The 20,483-nt window shown below is 43.5% G+C and overlaps 1 protein-coding gene across 1 annotated transcript in view; it reads left to right on the top strand.

Moving 5' to 3' along the window:
- Nucleotides 1-20,483, top strand: part of GRK4 (G protein-coupled receptor kinase 4) — a 384,904-nt gene that overhangs the window by 273,039 nt on the left and 91,382 nt on the right. Inside the window, exon 6 of the mRNA XM_078678547.1 lies at nt 17,461-17,553. Coding sequence (XP_078534673.1) covers nt 17,461-17,553 — 93 coding nt within the window. The remainder of the gene's footprint in view (nt 1-17,460; nt 17,554-20,483) is intronic.

Here is a 20,483-nt window from a genome sequence, read left to right as displayed (position 1 = left end):
TTTCGCCTATCCATCCTGTGCAAAGGCACTCGTGTGTGTGCTCCATTAAGTGCAATTCCTGCAGAAAACATATGTCCGCCACAAGGTGGATTAACTGTGCGACAACCAACTTCACTTTGTGCTTATCATTCAGATCCAACCCACTTCAGCGTGCTCAACAAGCTGAATAGTGTCCCTCAGTACCCCACTGTGCCCACTAAGGCCATTGAACTGACTGAAAAGGGACTCCTCCCTGAAGGGGAAACAACTAGGTGCCCGGATCATCCGAGCAGATGGTAGCTGGGTGGCAGGACAGAGCTTGCAAACTTGAACAAATACGCTTCCTTGCCCTAGAAGCGACATCAACATGCATTAACAAACATTCAGAGGAGTAGAGAGGGTAGGTGTACTACTGCAGTCAATTCTTGTTGCCGAGGAGGGCCAGACTCAAGCCGCCACGCACCAAGCGGTGATGTCCCTCAAGTTCAGTCATTGTTACTGGTGCCGCTCCTATCGTCCAAATCCTTATCAGGTCGTGTTGTCTGCTTGGCTGGGCAGAGATCTTTCACAAATTTGTTGGATCCGTGAAGTACAAGGTCCTTCCTGCGTGGAATATGCACAGTTTTGCTGGGTATAGCAGAGAGTACTTGACGTCGAGCTTTTGTAGGGAGCGTTTGACTGCTTGGAAGTCTCTTCTGGCTGCCTGCACTGCTAGGGTAAAATTGGAATAAAACAATACAGCGTTTCCTTGGTAGACCTCCTTTTGCTGATCTCTTGCTAATCTTTGCACTGTATCTTTGTCCCGATAGTTTAATAGGCGTGCAATAATTGGTCGGGCAGGCGCGCCTGGTGGTGGTCTAGTGGGCTCTTTCTAGGATGCACTCTGGCGTCAGTGAGTCCCCAAAGAGAGCTCTGAGCATTCCCTCCATGTAGTCTTCGACTCTGGCCATAGCCGGGTACTCCCAGAATTCGCAGATTGTTGTGGTGGGACCTGGCTTCCAGGTCTTCATTCTTATTTCTTATCACCTCTAGCACCTTTTCCATACTGAGGAGTTTTTACCGCGTTGCTCCACTCTCAGCTTCCAGCGTGGGGGGGAACATCCTTTACTACGCAACTTTTACTCCACACTACCATTACGACGCAGCTATTACAAAGCAAGTCGTTACAACGACTTTCGCTGGAGGGCGCTGTAGGATAGGGAATAGTTTAATTTTCTATCCAACACCTTCCCTACTATCCACGGGGACTGGAGTTGGAATAGAAAATTAAACTATTCCACTATCCAGCGCCCCCCAACGCAAGTCGTTGTAACGACTTGGGTTGTAAAAACTGCGTTGTAATGGCATGCGGAGTAAAAGAATGCGTTGTGATGTCATACATCCCCAGCGTGGAGGTGCGTTGATCAACCTGTCCAGATGATCGTCATGGCTCATTACCTTCTCTTTTAGACAAATCTGTCTGCTGGGAGTCAATTTTATTATCGATCGCAGTGAGGGACTGTTTAAGATCTTTTAACATTTGTGAATGCCTGGTTCTGGGGGAGTCGTGCCGCCCAGATCAGCTTCCAGTTGGCTTTCATTCATGATCGTCATGCCTTTAGGAGGCTTCCCTTGCTCGAAGACAATTTTTGATTGCCGGGTATCCGATTTCCCCATTCACCCTGCTTTTCTTTGTTCTCAACGGGGTCGTGTTCTGTGCTCCTCGGGGGCTGCCGAGCTTGGAGATTCATCACTCTCAGGTTCAAGTTCAGAGTGCCTCTCCCTGGTCCTGCAGGATCCTTCCTTGCTCCCAGTCAATCGCAAGGAGCGAAGCTGCTAAGATCTAGCATTGTCCACCAGGTGTTGGTGTGGGCCTCCCCTCACAGTTCAGGCTCAGTCACTGATTGACCCATTTTGATGACACATCCTGGCCTAGTCGACAAGTAAAAATTATAACGGTGGAACCGACGTAAGAGGCCCGTGAGCCCATTGCCCCTTGTGCCCTGTTGCTCTTCATGACCTATTCGCTCGGAGGCCGGCGGGATCACCTCCCCATGCCGCACCACAGTCGCTATGGATGCGTGTTCTTTGGGTAATGCTATGTCTGAACTAGGGTGGCGTGGTGAGCAAAATAACGATGGATTAAACCCAGATCTGTGACTGGGTGTGAATGTTTTGCAAATGTGCAACATTCCGTCCATCACCTTGTGTGTTTTGCTGTTCGCCCTATGTGGGAAGGGTATGCCCAGACGTGGGTCCCGTGCTCAGTACGCCACTGGAGTCAAGCTATTCTGGCTGATGACGGCTGATAGCCAGAAACCGGTCGTAGGATGCTTGATTCCGGTCCAGGGAAGACATGGCTTGGCAGTTGGGGCTGGACTGTTCCCATGAGGCACAGGGTCAAGACTGATTTGCATATGGCCATGTCTGAACTGAGGTGGCGTGGTGAGCAAAATAACGATGGATTAAACCCAGATCTGGGGGTGAATGGGGGTGAAGGTTTTGCCAATGTGTAACATTCCATCCATCACCTTGTGTGTTTTGCATTGGGTAAGGGGGGCACGGATGGTGTGCCCATGGGCTATGCACCCTCGCGCCCCGCTCGGCTGCCTCCCTGTGTACGGGCCAGTCTGCCTCCTCCCAGCACGGTCAGCCGTCTTTCTGTGAATGGAGGCTATTGTGGCATTTCATGGCACCAGGCCCCAAACAAACCCCATGCAGGAGGTCTGTGCCACACCGGCTGTTCTTCTGCTACCGCTCCCTGTCAGAGCCGCTGCACACACCTCTCTGCAGGCAGGTTTAGCATTCAAACGGGGGTATTCAGCGCTCTCTCCCCAGCAAGCTATCGGCGAGTCCGCAGCGTTCCTACTACTGGCCGCAGTCCGCAGCTGCTACGGTGTAGGCAGGGCTCTCCCTCAGCGTCCTCAGCAGTCTCTGTGGCCGCGGCCTCTCCTCCACAACGCGGCTCCGTTCTCTAAAAGGCTGCAGTCGGGCAGTCCAGGCACAGCGCACCACCTCCCCAGGAGCAGGACCGGTCAGCCGCCTCCATCTACAGCGAGCGCTGGCTGCTCCCACTACGCCCACCGCGCAGGACGTGCATTCACGACTTAGGCCGCAACAAGGCTGCGTCCTTGCATCACGGATGGCCAGCCCTTCTCTGTCTCCAGCTGTTCCATGTTCCGGACAGCACCGGCCGGGTCCCCACGGGATTTTTTTGGTGCTCTCTATGTGGTTGTGGTATGTCGATGCCAGCACTCTTTGCCGGATAATTGGCTGATTTACTGTCCTGCCAGCAGAGCCTCACTAAATGGCTGCCATGTTGTTGCCGGGCTGACTAGCGCCCCCTTCTAATGCAAGTTAGGGCACACCTATACATTGTGGTTCTCTAGCAGACGCTACCATTGGCAGAATTTGCTAGTGACTGGATTTCCCATTTGCATGAGCCTTCATTGTAATTGGCAATACCTTCTGGCTGGCGATGGGAGGTCCTTTTGCCAGAGTGAAGATACCACAGATTATCATGGTGAGGTTTTGATTCTGTGATTCCAATACATCTGTGAGTTACTTGTGTAAGCTTTTTTTACCTGGTAACTGGAAGGCCATAACTATGCGGAAGGTCTCTGAGCTCCAAGCAAGTAATATCACAGACATTCCCTGAGGGCAGATTTGCAATATAGAGATGTGTAAAATGGAGAAAGTTGAACCAAGAGGAAGCGAAGCACTGAATCCGTACCGTGAATAAACGCCGGAAAATGTGAATGTAAAAAATTTACCGAAAAGCTAAGATTGTTTTCTATGTCACCTGTCATTTGTTGATAATAACTTTTGAAAATACCAATAAACAAACGTTTAAAAAAACAAAAAGAGTAATATCACAGACATGTATTAATGGAAAATAGAAAGCTACGACATCTGAGTAAACAGAAAAAAGTAAATAACTTCATGTGGAAGTCTGCGTGGGCCACGTACTCCAGATGATTGAGCTATGGCTATGATCAATTGCAAGAACAGTTAGAATCAAGAAACTGTTTTGGGACTTCATAGTATTCCACCCTCAGTCATAGATACACTGTATTGTATTTATATAGCATTTACTACCCCTGACGAGGCGTCAAAGGGCTTTTTCGGCGATTAGCACGCTACTCCGGGACCTATAGAGGATTAGTGCGGAGTCTCTCCAAAAGGACTACAGGATCTCATGTAATAATAAAAACTGTCAGCTTCCAAGATGTAGCTGCTAGATCACTAGCCCTGCTACGTGCTTCCCTTCCCTGTAGGACTGTTTACTGTCCTAGAGATTGGGTATTGTGGATGAACTTTAGATGCTTATTTGAGTGGCTCTGCACATAGCTAGAAAGATTTGGAACTCTCCAAAAGAAATGTTCATGTTTTGATTACAACTTCATGCTATCAAGAGGACACGCAACTGAGAATTCACTTTTGGTGCTGCACCTCCACTGGAGAACAACACTGTGGCAAGTATTCTGCCACACACAAAGACATATGCAGAAGAAGACTCACTCACAAATCATGTTCTGTCATCAGAGAGAAAGTGCTGTCTGAGATATCCTCCCAAATTTACACCACAGGGACATCCCATACCTTTTTCAAACACTGATCAACTGTTGAATTGGTATTCCCATTACATGTATTTATTACAGAGCTTTATATAGCATCCTGCATCACCTTGTGACTTCTTCAGAGTGCTGTACTTTTTGAATTAGAGTCTAGGATTGTGGAACAACCATCTTTGCGATGGCAAAACTGGACTCCAGTCTTGAACCGGCCAATCACCTCTCTCTGATATTCCTCTTTCACTACCATCAATTCTATGATCTAGTGAAATGCTGTTCTAAATCACTGAAGAACACATATTTGGGGTTTCTCCACAAGATCAGGCTCTGAGAGTTCCATACCTTTGATCTTTCTGTGTTTCTTTCTCTTAAAAGTTTGTTCAGTGGTCCAAGGTGATGTTGCTCAACTTAGAATCCTGGTTGAGATGTAGTTGGTGGCAGTGCTTAACTTCTGTAAAAAATGTTTTTGAAATGTGCCAGGGCCCTTTTCAGGAGGCCACTGGAGCTTGCACCACCCATTTCCTCTGACAACGCCGCCAGTGACAGAACCAATACAACTACTAACCATCACATCCTACAAATGTGATGATACAGACTATTCTAGGCCCCAAAAGTTATAATAATTGCTTGTGCAGTAGGTATTATTCATGTTTAATGTATATTGAATTAATAAAGAAACTGTTTTCTGATTATCTCTAATTTAGACAAACAGTGCCACCATGTGGCAGACTGTCATAAGTGCTGTATTGATAATTAGGTGCCGAGCACCGGACTCCACCAGCTCAAATTAAGCACTAAGTGGTATTCTGTCTTAGGTTATCAAGAATTATGGTTACATATTCTTCGTGTTTAGTTGGACAAGGGCTGGTTAGAGTTTTGTATTGGTCTTCAGAATTTCCAGTATCAGCTAATATTTACTCCTGGTGTCTAGTTTGCGGTAGCAGCTGATATCAGGGTAGAGTGGTGGGCTGGAAGGGGAGCGGGGAATGGACGACAACTATACAAAAAAAAGAACTTACCTGTCACCCGCCGCATCGCCCATCTTCTGCTCCTCACTGCACCCCCAAGACTCGCCCTTATAACTTGAAAAATAAAAAGATATTAAACCTGTTTTATAATCGTTTTATTTGTCAAATCAAATCAAATCAAAGATAGCTTTATTCGATTTTACAATAAAATCATAAAAGCAGATAAAAAGGAATACATCCGAAAAAACAGTTACAATAAATGTTTAAAAAGGTAAATACAAATGAACATAACTCATAATTTCAGTTACCCCTTTCCCAAAGTACAGTAAAAATAACAACACAGTCATTAAAATTCATATAGGTTTACAATTTAAACCATAGTGGATCTACATCTAATCGCAAATTTCAGATACCTAGACACAGCAATAATTGTCATTTCATCAGACAAAGTGAGTAATTTGAATAATGCTGGTCTACATTGTCTCAAGTTCCAGAGCTTAAGAAGGGGTAATAGATATCTCTTCCGCCCCCACTCATAGAATCTGCAGAACAAGACACAATGTATGGTTGATTGGATAGAAAAATCATCACACGGACAGTTGGTTAATTGTGAGGACCAATCATTTGGGTTAGGAAAAGTTAACATCCTGAAAAAGCATCCAGTTCTCAAGCGGGCTAAAAGCATTCTGCTGTAACTTGTCTGGTCAGGTGATAAATAAAGCTGTAGTCCAAAACTCTGCAACAGAAATTAGTGATGGATAACAGAGGCCTTTTTCCCCTCTAGACACCAGCGCCGATCTTCCAGAAAGGCAAGGCAAGATTCCTTTAATGCCTTTCTGGAGATCGAAGACAATGTCGAAGGTGAGTTAAAAAATTCTGGGCGCCCTAAGTTTTTGAAAAATTCCTGAACATAGGAGAGCCACTTAATCTGTTTAGACCCTTCAAGTTTAATGCAGTCCGCAATGATCACCGTATTAAAGGCAGTTTCCGTTGAAGTCCAGATCTTGTGCCACAACAGCATAGGGCTAATTTTGATTAATGAAGGGTAAAGCTAGTTCTTTATGGCAGACGGGGGACAGCAAGCAAGTAACATAGGAAGCCATTTTCCCTTGTTTGAATATCATGGCAATCTGCCACCCCCCATATACACTGCCGTCGATAAACATTTGGCCTTGTAAATATCAATCAGGATGCGTACTGACCTGTCCCCTAGCTTATTTGCGAACTGTTTCAAAACACCAATGGCCCGTGAGAAAGCTAAATTCCTAGTCATGATGGCTGATTTCCAGGTACCCCTTTTGTTAAAAGCAATTCCCAAATATGAAAAGGTATTGGTTAAGCCAATCTTTGATTTTTCTAAATGAGTATTACAGGTAATTTTTGCCTTGTTCGAGGAGCACATGGTAAAAGTCTTCCCTATATTGATCTTGAGACCCCTATCTCCCATGTATGCCGAGAAGCGGTTTAAAGCCTTCTGAAGACCTGTTTGAGTTCTGACCATGATAACCGCATCATCGGCATACAGTAGGATAGGGACACGTTCTCCATCAATTTGGGGGTAATCCACCTCCAATTTAAGTAAATGGTCTGCCACCCCATTGATGTACAAATTAAAAAGAAATGGGGCCAGGATACATCCCTGGCGGACGCCTTTCCCGATTGGGAATTTAGACGTACATTCACCTGTTTTCCCATAGCGGACTTTGGCCCCTGCTCCTCTGTATAACTCTTTAAGAAAGTTAAGAATGTTAAAATCAATGCTTAGATCAGCTAAGGTAGCCCACATAATGTCATGGTTCAGGCAATCAAAGGCCGAGCTAAGATCTGCAAAGGTCATAAATAGATTACCCTTCTTTGCTGCCGTATATTTACCTATTAACAATGCCAGATTTAGGCCTTGTTCGACAGTACCAAGACCTGACCTAAAACCATACTGAAATTTGGAGAAGACATCTTCCTCCTCGACCCATGTCTGGAGACGATTTAAGAGGATTCTACCCGCCACCTTCATCAACGAGTCGAGGAGGGAGATCGGCCTATAGCATTTAGGGTCATTGCGATCCCCCTTTTTAAATATTGGCACTACAATAGCTTCCTGCCAAGTAGTTGGAAAGCCCTTGATGTTAAAGCTATTTAAAACATTGGTCAGGAGCGGTGCCCACAGGGCGACGTTATCCTTATAGATGTCAATTGGAATACCATCTGGTCCCGGTGCTTTGCTATTTATACTGTCTGCTAAGGCTGATTCCACTTCTGCTAGAGAGAAAACTACATTGAGGGGAAATAGATCTAATACCCCAGGTTCTGTAGTTCTCGACTGTCCCGATCCTGAACTCATTGATCCAGGTTGAGTCTCTTGACGGTATATGTCGTGAAATATTTTACCCAAAGATTTTCCTCTATAGCAATCTCTACCTGGTCAGAGTTCCTTTCCACAAAAAATGGGGCGTTGACTGCGTTCCAGAATGCAGTAGTATCTTTAAGTGCACTTGCCTTAAGTAATGCTTCCCATGCTGCCTGCTTCAAATCCTTCCTCCGTTTTTAAATGGCAGCCTTGTATGATGCCCTAGCTACTCTAACATCTAGTAAGTTTCTTGGAACTTTTTTTAGTGTTTGGATCAGGTGGGAGTGTGCTTTTAAGCACTCATGGTTAAACCAGCCCTCAACTCTACTCTGCCCCACTTTTCGTGCTGGACAAGTTAATTTGTTACTAATATGGGCTGAAATTTTTTGAAAAGCTGCAATAACCTTAGTGGGATTAGGATTCTCCTCTAGGCAAATCATAAATTCATCTTTTTGGACCTCTACTAAGTTTTCTAAAAAATTAGTCGAATTTACCTTGTTCCATTTGATTACATAACCATTGGTTCTGGCCAAGGAAATCCCATGTAGATATATGTTTTCTGCTACATTAGGAGCTTTCCTACCTTTCCACCCCATTTCATAGCTAGAGCTGATTGGGTAGTGGTCACTGAGTGCAATGTGCTCTGTATTAAATGAGAGTACACTATGATGGTGACTTATAGAGACCAATGTGTAATCGATAATAGACATGGTCCCCCGGCCAAAAAAAGTGGGTTGAAAATCAGTCGGTGGATTGCAGAGTTCATTTGCAAAACCTAGGTCCCACTCGTATAATAAATGATTTAATAAATCCCCGAGCACGGAGTGCTCGAAGTGTGTACAGGGGTCACCCCTAAGATTCACCATCCCACATGTCCCCATATCACTGTGTGTACATAAATGGCAATTGAAGTCCCCCGTCAATATAATAAAACGTTCATTCTGATCAGGTCCCGATCCCCTGTGCATGGCTTTATTTAATTCCTCTAAGGCCCTAGGTTGATCTGCCTTAGGGATGTTGTTGTATAAATTTATCAGAAGAATAGGGTGATTTTCACCTGACCTTAGGGAAAGGACCTGAAAATACTGTGAGCCCCCTTTAGATAGGCAATTAGTAGTTAAATTAATTTTGTTAGAGATGAAGGTACATAACCACCCCGAACATCTGCCTCTATTATTGGGTTGAGCTGCTAAAAAGTGTGTGCGGTAACCCACTAAATGTATCTCAACGTTCTCCCAACATTCCTGAAAGCAAATTACTTCAAAATTATCTACAAGTTCCAGGAAAATTGGATCCTTTACTTTGCTCGAGAGACCCGCTATGTTCCATGATAATAGCCCCATCCTAACCCTTTGGTCATGTCGTGGTATCCCTACGTCTTGTATACTAGGGTTAGGAGTTCGACCTGAACTGGGTATGTGAACCAGTCTAACATCATCGTCCCCCAAAATCTCAACGGGTAACAAGCTTCGAGTTGGGCTACTTATACTGGGCGTCTCGGTGAAGGTTTTTACTGGTGAACTTAACCTTAGCTTCTCATTTACTGTGGGACATGAAAAACTATGGGTTACTACTAGGTCCATATCTTTGCCCTCGGGTGCCGGAGCCAGTCAATCTACCATCTCCAGACAATCATATCTATTGGTAGTCTGGATACCTCTCCAGGTATCTCTAGAGGGTCGGTCTCTGTTGAAGTTAAAGTTGCCGCTCCAATCCAATAGGTTCACAATGAGTCTGCCATCTCCCCCTCCCCTATTCCGTACTCTAGTAGGAGGTGCGGACAGAACCCCACTTGATCTATTTTCCTGATTGGGATGTATAGTGGGATTCTTGGGGTTAATTCCCTTATTGTTCTCTGTAACTATAGGGGTCTTAGGTTTTGTCTGCACCACTGGGGTGGGTAAGGTTTTTATATTTGAGGGGGGCGCGACCGATTTGTTGATTTGAGGATTGGAGGATTGATTAAGTTTGTTGACCCCTTTTTTAGGTAACACTTTAGTTGGTCCATTTTTAATGAGTACACCTACTTCGGCTAACTGTTTCTCTATGCAGGACAGTCTGACCTCTCGAGGGGAAAGATGGAATTTGAGTAGCTCACCCATTTTAGTTAGAAGTCGCCCCTCGGCTTCGTCAGTATCAGTGTCGCCCACAAGGATAGCAGAAGCCTTGAGGCTTACTGAACTGACGTCCCTGTTTGTCGAGTCTAAATCTGGATGTGCTTGACTCGGTGGTGCTAGTTGGTCAGGTTCCTCGCTAATATTGTCAGGTGCATTTTGTATTACCCCTGGATGTGCTTGACCCGGTGGTGCTAGTTGGTCAGGGTCCTCGCTAATATTGTCAGGTGAATTTTGTATTACCCCAATTTTTTCAGTATTCTTCTTTTTATCCTTTTTTTTTATCCATTTTTTTCTTCTTTGGTATGGCGCCCTCCCTCCTCCCCAAAGATTGCCCACTAACATTGTTGCCTGCCGATAAATTTAGAATTAATTCCGGGGATTTTTCGTTAAAAATTGGGATACTGATAGGTCCACCTCTTTCGGTACACTATGGATTTCAACTTGGGCATGCACAAGGCCTCTATCCTTAGCCTTAACGGGGGTTTTAGCAGCTGAGATAAGACCCAGGGCCGATCTTTTTTTTAGCCAGGGCAAGGTCTTGGGAGACTCTACGTTCCATCTGGATAATCTCTTGATCAATAAACGAATTTGCCCTTATGATAAAGCTATCTATTGGGCCTGTGAGTTTCTCCCCCCCCCCCGCTGCCGTTTTACTCCGTGAGCCTCGGGAAGACATGATGTTAACTAAACCCCGGGCGTGGGCACGGAGGCACGTCTAGCATACAGATAAGTATGATATAATATGCGAAATATTATACAGAAGCAAAATGAAACTTACAAATTGAACAAACTCAGGGCTTAGAAAAGAGGCCCAGTCCGGTCTCGATCAGTCACGAACGGGCACAAACGGGCCTGCCCTTGGCCCGGGCTTTGCCCCGGCGCGCGTCCCGCGGGCCAGTGATGAGGGTTGGCCTATGTAATGGGAGAGACCACGCCCCTTCAGCAAACACAGGTAATGAATGGTCAGCCCAGATTTTAAAGCGCAGGGTGGAGGTGGGAAGAGGACCAGCTGCGGCAGATCAAGCCGCACTGCACGCTGGTCCTCGCAGTACCGCTGTGGGCCTCTGTGTAGGTATTCTACTGGAAAGTTGAGTCCTGGAACGATGAACAGGTGGGAGCAGCGCTCCCTCGATAGGAAACAGCAATCAACACGAGCGGCGCCCGCGAAGCGGGGGCCGCGAGCAGTGAAGTCACAGGTTCCAAAGTGATTCCCAAAAAGGAGTAGAGTCCACAGGGCTTCAGCAACACGCCCCTTCAGCAAACGTTTTATTTGTCAAGTTTTGAGGCTGCTGGCAGAGTGGGACGACCTCCGCCGCTGCAAGTTTGTTCTTCAGGAAAGTTGAAAAGCCAAAATATATGGCTTTGTGCATGATACATGTCAGTGGAGATTTGTAGGAAACTGAGCGATATGCTGTGATTTCTTAGTGTCTGTGATAGGGCAAGAAGCTGTATGAAGCATAGCCTTGAGACATGCCATTGTTTACTTAGGTAAGCCCAAAAAATATATCTTTAATACCATCTGGGCAGAAAAGAACCATTGCTGAGTCACTGTTCTGAAAAAATGAGGGAAAAACGGAAAGCCTTAGCTTCCTTTGAAGATGGACTTAGAAAATGAGGCAGGTTTGCTTATTTTGGATATCTAGTTGGTCATATTTAATTTTTCCAGTGATGTAATCAAGTGGTTTGGAAAGTGTTACCAGGGCGGTACAGACATCAATTTTTCCTACTGGCCCAATGCCTTGTTGAACAGGAGGGGTGAAAAGTCTTTGGAGTGCAGAAGGAGGAATTCAGTTTGTGTTAGGTTTTCATTTCAAGGAGAATACGGAGATCCAATTCACTATTTTCGAGAAGATTTTTAAGGTCAGCTCGTTTGCAAGATTTGAATTTGAGCTAAAGTTGTGTATTTATCTGCGTGCTGGAATTTGGTGTGATTTTTATAGCATTGAACGTAATCTTTTCATGTAGACATTGAATGGGGGGGGGGTTTGAAAGGATGGAGCCATGGGTACACCTCATTTAATCGTTAGTAAGGGAGATCAGAAAGAGGCAATTTTTACTAATTGGTTTTTGGATGAGATAAAGGAGGAAAACATTTCCACAATCGACCCTAAATATCCATTTTGGTTGATAGGACATTGACCAAGGTTTCATGGTAGATGGCACTCAGTGTGTAGAAAATGGGGTCTCAATATTATTAAGGTCCTTCTCCTCTTTAGCATTCAGCAACTCCATCTTCTAGCTTACATAGTGATAATAACAAAATCCGGTGAGTTATTATGGTCGTTGAAGTAAAGAAAAGATCTGATCAAGAATGAATCTAAGCTCCTGAAATGTGTTTCCAGTAGGCTGGAAAGATATGAGTCTAACGTTAAAGCCCGGATAGGATACACCACCACAAACGTTGCTGATGTCTTGTCTACTGTATTACAAGTGCCGTTGACTATAATGCCGCCCTTATAATACTGTGGACAGGATATCCGCCACGTTAGTGACAGAGTAACCTTCCACCAAACCATAACTAAGGCCCTAAGTCTTATACAAGTGCCTTTCACTATCAGCTAGGAATGGAGGAGCCATGTTTGATGAAATGTTGTTTCTGTTTCCACAGGTGAGTGTCACAGTCGCATCTTGTGTCTTATATCTTGTAAAGCTCAACTGTGTGCTACAGTTCACTCCAATCAAACTCCACACTGCGAGTAGAACCAATATTGGGTTGTTTCACTACTGCGGCGCAATATGATAAGAAATGTATAAACCCATGTTTTAAGGGGTTACAAAACCCGGGAGCCAGGCTCATCTGTGAATAAAGTAGAGGTTAACCTGCCTATTTTTCTCACCTGGTGTCCAGTAAAGGATGCAGGCCAAGTTTCAAGATCCGTAAGCCTACAAGTGGTATACAGTGCAAGACCAAAACTGCTGCCTTTGGGCCAGATGTACTAATCTATTTTGCTGTAGCTAACCTGCAATTCACAAAATCACAGGGTTACGACCGTAAAAGAGCCATTTCTAATGTAAAAGGGAGATTTTCCAGCTCTTAAAATGGGTTCTGCGTCTCACAACAGATCACAATTTGGATTGGACCTGAAAAGGGAGTTCCTTCCAAACTGCAGTTCAGTGTTGAATATATCAATGGTTTGCAACTGCAGTGCTGGTCGCAGCTACTGACTTTTTAAAGGAGGGGTAACTGATTGCAAAGGAGAAGGAATATCCTTGGGACCTCTTCGCCTCTGAGAACCGTCATGGCATCCTCGGGGGGAGGAGGCAGTGGTCCATTGCACTAGTTCCTGCTTCCTCTGAAGTTTTCAAAAATGTAAAACTTTTTTTTTCTTTCAAAGTACTTGTGTCTCTTAAAAGAACACAGATGGATTTAAAAAAAAAATAACTTTGGAATATAAAGTCAGGATGGTGATCTGATATCATTTGAAGGCCACAGTCCTCGTGTTTTCAACCAATCACAGGAGGTAGGAAATTGTGATCTGCCTAATCAATATTAATTAGACAGGCCATTCTGTGACCACCTGCGAATGATGGTTCTGTCTATTAGTACACTGGTAGGTTTGCAAAATCTGGATACATTAGCAAAATGTCTGGCGCGATTTGCAACCATTTTTACTAATGAAATAACATTGCATTCGGCCCCATGTTTTCTAGAGGAGTTAGCCCGTGATAGGCCTTAAAAATGGTTTCCGATAGGATCACTACAACGTTTGGACTAGATGTCTAACTTTACTTGGATTACACAGTGGCTTCCAGGAAGACTCTTAGTGAACAGTGTCAGTCACAGATTCGCAAGAGCTGTTCTTTTGGATTTTGTTTTTCAATTCCAAGTTGGTGCTTCCGCATATGTAAATATATTCGGTGCATGTTTAGGCATGTGTGAATGCATACATGCCAACATTTCATAACAGGAAAGTGGGAGATTTCGAAACAAAATGGACACATTTTCCACATTAATTTCTTCTATTGAAGCAGAGGCAATTTCTGGCGCGAGATAGCTAAAAAAAAACAACAATATTTGGCTTCCAGAATCGGGTGTCTCGCGCCGGAATGGGGTACATTGGAATGTATGGTAGGTAAATGCTTCGCATCCTAAACCGGGAACAAACTTCCTTTTGCGACGGAGGTGGGATTTACGAGACGGCTGGAATGAAGCCTCGTCGTTTACGTCAAAGCCGTGCAGCACTTTTTGCACGGGTCGCAAATTACATATTTTTCAAAGATAAAACAAATGTCGGTAGTTTTTGTAACCACTTGTTTCTGTAACTGTTTTTTTTGTTCGCAGCTAGCGATGATTTACGACCTTGTTAACCTGCCAATTTCTAACTGCATTTCTTGCTCGTTCATTTCTCGCCTGTGATAAGCTTATCAGAAGTCTATAAATCAGCCGCCCGTTTGATAACATGCTGTTTTGATGACGTCTGCAGCCAGGAAGAAACTCCCGTTTTCTGCCTTATCGAATCGTTTGAATGCATTTGATTTTCAGAATTGAATTGCTGAGATATCATGAATATCAGCTCGCATATTTGTGTGCAATAGTTTTTTTTACATTTCTTTTTTTGCCATCAGACAGTGATGACATTTCCTAGAATTGTTGCACGGAATCACGCGTCTGGGGTTTGTAGTCATTTTGTGGAACATTGAGATGGTGCAAAATGGCTCTATACTTTTTCAAAATGAGAAGTCATTTTTAAATTTGTTTATTTATTTATTTTAGGAGTTTTATATAGCGCTACCTGGACCCGAGGGTATCAGAGCGCTTTACAGTAAGTAAAATATGTGCAAATAGGCAGTAGAGTATAGTAAAACATAGGGATCGAGCTGGGTTATAGGGCGAACAAAGGCGCATTCGCACAGTGGGGCCTGAAGGGTGCAGGTCAAACAAGACGGGCCTCCAAAAAGTTTCTTTGTTCACACAGGACAAGTGTCCAAAACGTTTTCTTGACCCGAGTCAGTGTCACCGGTCAAAAATTAAAGTTAGATAGAGTGCCGGCTAGGGTGCATCATTGGCTCCTATTGATTCGCTCGAGAGCGGTCGAGGAAGAGGATTTTTAGCAGATTTTTTAATTTTGGAAATGAGGGGATCGTTCTAATGTTGCGTGGGGATGGAATTCCAGATTTTGGGCAATATTTATAGTGGGCACCGTGGGCAAAACAAGTGCGAAATATGTATATTTTGTTGTTCTAGGGTGTCCTTGTGGATTACACCGCAGTCTTTGACACTACATTGCTAAATGCTTAACTAGTTTCAAATGGATAGGAAAGGTGTGGTTGGTGGATATAGGCACTGCTCTAAGGGCCCTATTACAGTGGTTGCTTCAAAGGGCAGGCAGCCTCGCTTTCTTTCTCTTGAAAACCAAGGGACCCATTTCCTGAAGGAAATATGGCGATTGTGTTTGCTATGTTTGCTTTCCCACACCTGTGAGTTTGGTAAGGCAGATATTTTTACTTCCAAAATGGCTGCTAGAATATACCAAAATTGCGTAGTTGAATGCAGAGGGTTAAGGGACCGGGGGCCAGATGGACAAAACTTTTTTCAGGTCACAAAAGGTCCAATTCGTAGAATCGGGCCGTTAGCGACCACAAAAAAGCATTTTTGGAGGATGTACTAAAGCCAAATGCTGATTTGGCAACATGTTTGGTATTAGGAAGGGGTGTGAAGAAAGGTATTAGGAAGGGGCGTGTTAAGGCGTCCCTTCCGAATAACGAGTCGCAGTGGTATGTATGAATATTTTGCAACCGAAATGCGGTCGCAAAACATTTGCATTTTACCACTAACCTCCAACACCAAGTTCGTGGTAACCCATTCGCAAATGGGCAGGGGGCCCAAAGGGATCCCTTTCTCTTTGTGAATGATTGTAAAAAAAATGTTTAAGAGCAGGCAGTGGTCCCAGGGACCACTGTGCCTACTCTTCAAAAAATGAAAAGAAAACTTATAATTTATATTTTTGAAATGCATCTCTTTTCTTTTAGAGAAAACGGGTTGCATTAAAAAAATTTGCTTTATTGTAAAGCAGTCACAGACATGGTGGTCTGCTGACCCGAGCAGGCCACCATTCCTGTGATTTTTGCAATTCTCAATGACTTGCAAACTGAAACTTATCTAATGAATATTAATGAGGTAGGTACACATGTGGCCCACTGGGAATCGCAGAAAGTGTACAGCACACTTTTGTACATAGGTGTTACCAAACAGCAAAAATTCTCTATTTGGTCATGGCAAACCCTGACCTACGTACAGCTGGCCCCAAGATGTCATTAAGGGGATCAGTGTAACATATGGCGTGCTCAAATGATTAGTCATTGTAGAGCCACTGTAGAGCCATGATGTTGGCAATCAGCCTATCTCTTTATGTAAAAGGCATCTTGGTTGTGAACAAAGGCAAGTCTTTTCCTGAAGAGTGAAAGGAAAGCAATCCACTAACCAGGGCATCAACAGCTCCAATGCCACAGAGGCCCTGCCCCCATCCCATGTTCCTGATCCCCACTGACTTGCCTAAACTACATTGTGTACCAGACACCAGGGGCCAGATGTACTGTTTACTGCTCTGGTTGCTGTATTTTTGTGACCAGTAAATATTTTTACAAACTGCCCTTTCCGCACACACATGTTGCTTGGGAAAATTCAGATTCAGAGTGGGTTGCAATCCATCTTAACTCATTAATACTTAGGAGGTAGGTCTCAAATTGTGAGGTACTCCAATTGGAGGCCCTCACTGGGAAGGCAGTCTGCTGGGATCATCAGATCATCATGTCTGTGATTGCCTTTCAATAAATAAAACTTTTTTTCTATAACCATCCCATTTTCTTAAAAGGAAATGTGACTTCGTTTAATAAGAAAAATTAACTTAAAAAAAAAATATTGTGTTTGCAGTGGGCCCTTGGACCACTGCCTTCTGCTCAATAATTATTGTTTTAACATTCACCACCCCAGTTTACGGGGCTGGTAACTTTTCAATGGTTTACGACTGCTATATCTGGCTTAAACCATTGATAGATATGGATAGGAATCGCTAGATGGAAAAGACCCCTACATCATTACTTACTCTCAAATAGCATAGCAGTTCCCTAGCAATTTCTCAACTCGTTTTAGGAGTCGGAAAAAGTTATCAACTACTAAAATGGATGCAGTGCATTGAAAAAACGTTTGCAGTTGCAAACTCCAAGTCAGAGCGTGTTGCTACCACAATAATGCTGGGTACATCTCACCCCAGTTGAAAAAGGCTACTACCATCCTTTATTTCTGAGGGTTTATAATATCTGTGTTCTGATAAATCAAATGCTGACCTATCTTGAGGAATTGTCCTACAAACATATTACAAACTCAGTTAAGGTTTTTTGGACAGTCATGCCATGTGGCTGCACTAGGCAGTGCTGACACCATGTACCGCTATACCATTCATCAAATCATGTGTGCTAGTCTTTATGTTCAACTAAACAGTTACAACATTAACTCTAGAAAAATAAATATCAAACCTGACCTTGTGCTTTCTGTTCCTTAGGGTTATTCATGATTATTTAAGTGGAGTACCCTTTGCAGATTATCAGGAAAGCAATTATTTCTCACGATTTTTGCAATGGAAATGGTTGGAAAGGTGAGTATCTTTATTTCATGAATTGATTGTTATTTACATTGGCAACAGCAACTGGAGGATATTTTGAAATGGCTCCACAGTGATACACCATGCATGAACACGCTTATTGGGCTTTGAAAAACAGTGGATTTCCCAAGCGAAGATAAAAAAGCTATTTTTGTCTTTTTTGTTTTTTAACACGAATGCAATGCAAAATTGAGAAGATATCTGCCGGTAATACATTTTCAGTATTCATATGGACTATAACATTCTGTATATTTTAACGGTTCTTTCTATGAATTATATGTGTAATGATGTTTCAAAAAAGACTTTCTGTCGGGTACATTCTAATGCTGTATTCCTCTTTCCTTTTGCATTTTTAGATCTGATCCACCTAAAAATTGTTTGTAAATGTTAATCAAGTGAAGGCTATTGTATTAGCCAATACTGTTAAATATGTTAGGGTGCAATCACTTCATTAAAAATCAAGAAATTTATAAATCTGCATTATTGGCTTATTATCATAAACCACTTTAGCGTATTTATTTATTTTATGGAAAACCAACTCAAATCATAAAAATAGCAAAAGTGTGTATGCAAATGTATCCCATGAAGCCACACCTTATCAGCTTTGTGAAGGCTATTTGAGTACTTGCATCTGACTTGAGAGGGACGCCTAGTAACCACTGGAGGTATTTTAGTTTATGAAAGAATGTCCAGGCTTTGGAATTGACTTGAGAATTACCTCTATTAATGACCCACATTATACTCCCAATATTATTCTTTCAATCTAGCATTGGAGCTCGCAGATATGGAAGAAGGATCAGCTCACTTTTCTTTGAAGCCTAAAATGCTCAGCCAGACCTTCACATGGCAGAGCTCGGGCAAAGAACCAGCCGGATCCAACCTTAGGATCTCTTGTAGACATGTCCTATAGGTGGCAACTTCAGGTATAGACCATAATCTTTTTGGATAAGGTTTCGCCATCTGATTATTTAGGCATTAGGTTTGACAATAGTTTATCTTGGAAACCCCACATTGAGAAAAGGAGGGCTACAATGCTCTATGGAGGTGCAGCAATCTTAGGGACCCACAGAGCATCTTCTACTACACGTGTCTGGAGCTCTAGAGGTCCATAGAGCCAAGGTTCAATCAGTTGTCCTTTATGGTACGGAGATTTGGGTATTTGAAACGCAAATGTACTGGCCAGGAGAGAATAATTTAGCAAAATCACTAGTTAATTTTCCCCAAAGTAGACCATTGATTCTGATATGTTTCGAACATGTTAGTGTATTTCGACATTTACTGTTTCGGACAAGATTTCATCCCATTAAAAGCTCCCAATAAAGGTCTTGAGTGGGTTCAATACCATAGATCCAGTCTTCAGGATATTGATTTCGAATCCCTTACAATCACAGTAATTTTGGAAACTATCCAGCAAATTCTGGAGGCCCATGGGAGTTTGTGAAATTAGGACAGTATTGTCGGCAAAAATTACGACTGGATTTGGCACTTCATTTTGTTTGGGCAAATCGTGCATACAACCCATGAGCTTGTTACTCAGGTTGTTAATAAAAAATGAGAAGAGAGTGTGCGCTAACACATATCTCTACCGGACCCCCTGCAGAGCTGGATATCATTGGGTTGCTCTCCCTGCTGTCCCCATTTGACCTTGGCCTAGTTGACATTGAGGATCCTAATTATTACAGAGATTAAAGGCGCTGGTACTCCTAAGGACCCGAGGGACTCCCACAACTTCGTCCTGGAAACCAGATCAAAAGTGTCCGTCAGGACCAGAGAAGCTCCATCTAAGTGATCTTTCTTAATCTTTCTGTAGTTCTAAAAGATTAGCATTAACCTGAAGACTTGATCAACAGTACTGACTTTGGCTCTGAAGCCCGCCTGCGTGTGTGATAAAACCTGAGTTTCTTCCACCCACTCTTCCAACCTGTTCAAAACTTGCCTACAAAAAACCTTCTGCAGGTTATCCAGTAGGCTCACTGGCCTATAATTACTTGGGATGGCCTGTCACCCTGCTTATAAACGGGTCTAATGATAGCTCTGCACCTAGATTCAGGTATAACCTCACCCGCCAGAATGTCATTTTACAATAAATTAATGTATGTTGTCCAAACGTCTATGTTTGAGCAGTAAAGACATCCGGGGATTCTGTCAAGTCCAGGTGCCTTGCCACGTTTCAACGACTCAATGGCCTTTTGGGTATCTAATAGGAAGAAAGTCGACTTGAGCATATCCCACAGTTTGGTGTCACATAAATAGTGATCAACTGAATCTTTGTCAATCTAATCATTGCTCTCTGCGTGTAAGCTAGTGAAATGCTGCACCCACTTATTTGCCTGAATGTAATAGTTCGTTCCAAAAATTCCCTCTCAATTGCCATGGTCAATAATGCACCATAAGCATGACGTATCTCTCTCTTTGGAGACCTGGAGTAGTTCTTCCCAATAAGCTTCATCCCATGCCTTCTTACTAGCTACCGTGGTACAAAAGGGGGTGGTGATGGACGTAGCATCTGAACCAATCAAACACTCACACCCAGTCAAAAGATCTGGGTTTGATCCATCACCGTTCTTTAGCCCACTCTGCCACCACAGTTCAGACATGGCTATATGCAAATCAGTCTGACCTTGTGCCTCATGGGAACAGTGCAGCTCGAACTGCCAAGCCATGCCTTCCCTGGACCGGAAACAAGCTTCCGACTAGCTACCAGCACTCGATTGTAGTTACTTCTGGCTAATCTTGTCAAATTTGTTTTGCGAGCTTGGACTGCCAAGGACAGTTGCCTTTTCACTTTCCGGCATTCACCATTGTACCACCGCATGGACCCCTGTTTCCTTCCCACCCAATTTCTTGGTGGTTCAAGGAAACATTCTTTTAGTGCATTAAATAGTAAAGTGTTAATCGCTCCTATAGGGATATTTATGCAGGTA

The sequence above is a fragment of the Lissotriton helveticus genome, chromosome 2_2 (genome assembly GCF_964261635.1).
Source record: "Lissotriton helveticus chromosome 2_2, aLisHel1.1, whole genome shotgun sequence".
Taxonomy (NCBI): Eukaryota; Metazoa; Chordata; class Amphibia; order Caudata; family Salamandridae; genus Lissotriton; species Lissotriton helveticus.
Note: the sequence above shows the minus strand (reverse complement) of the source record. Positions and strands in the feature narration are given on the sequence as shown.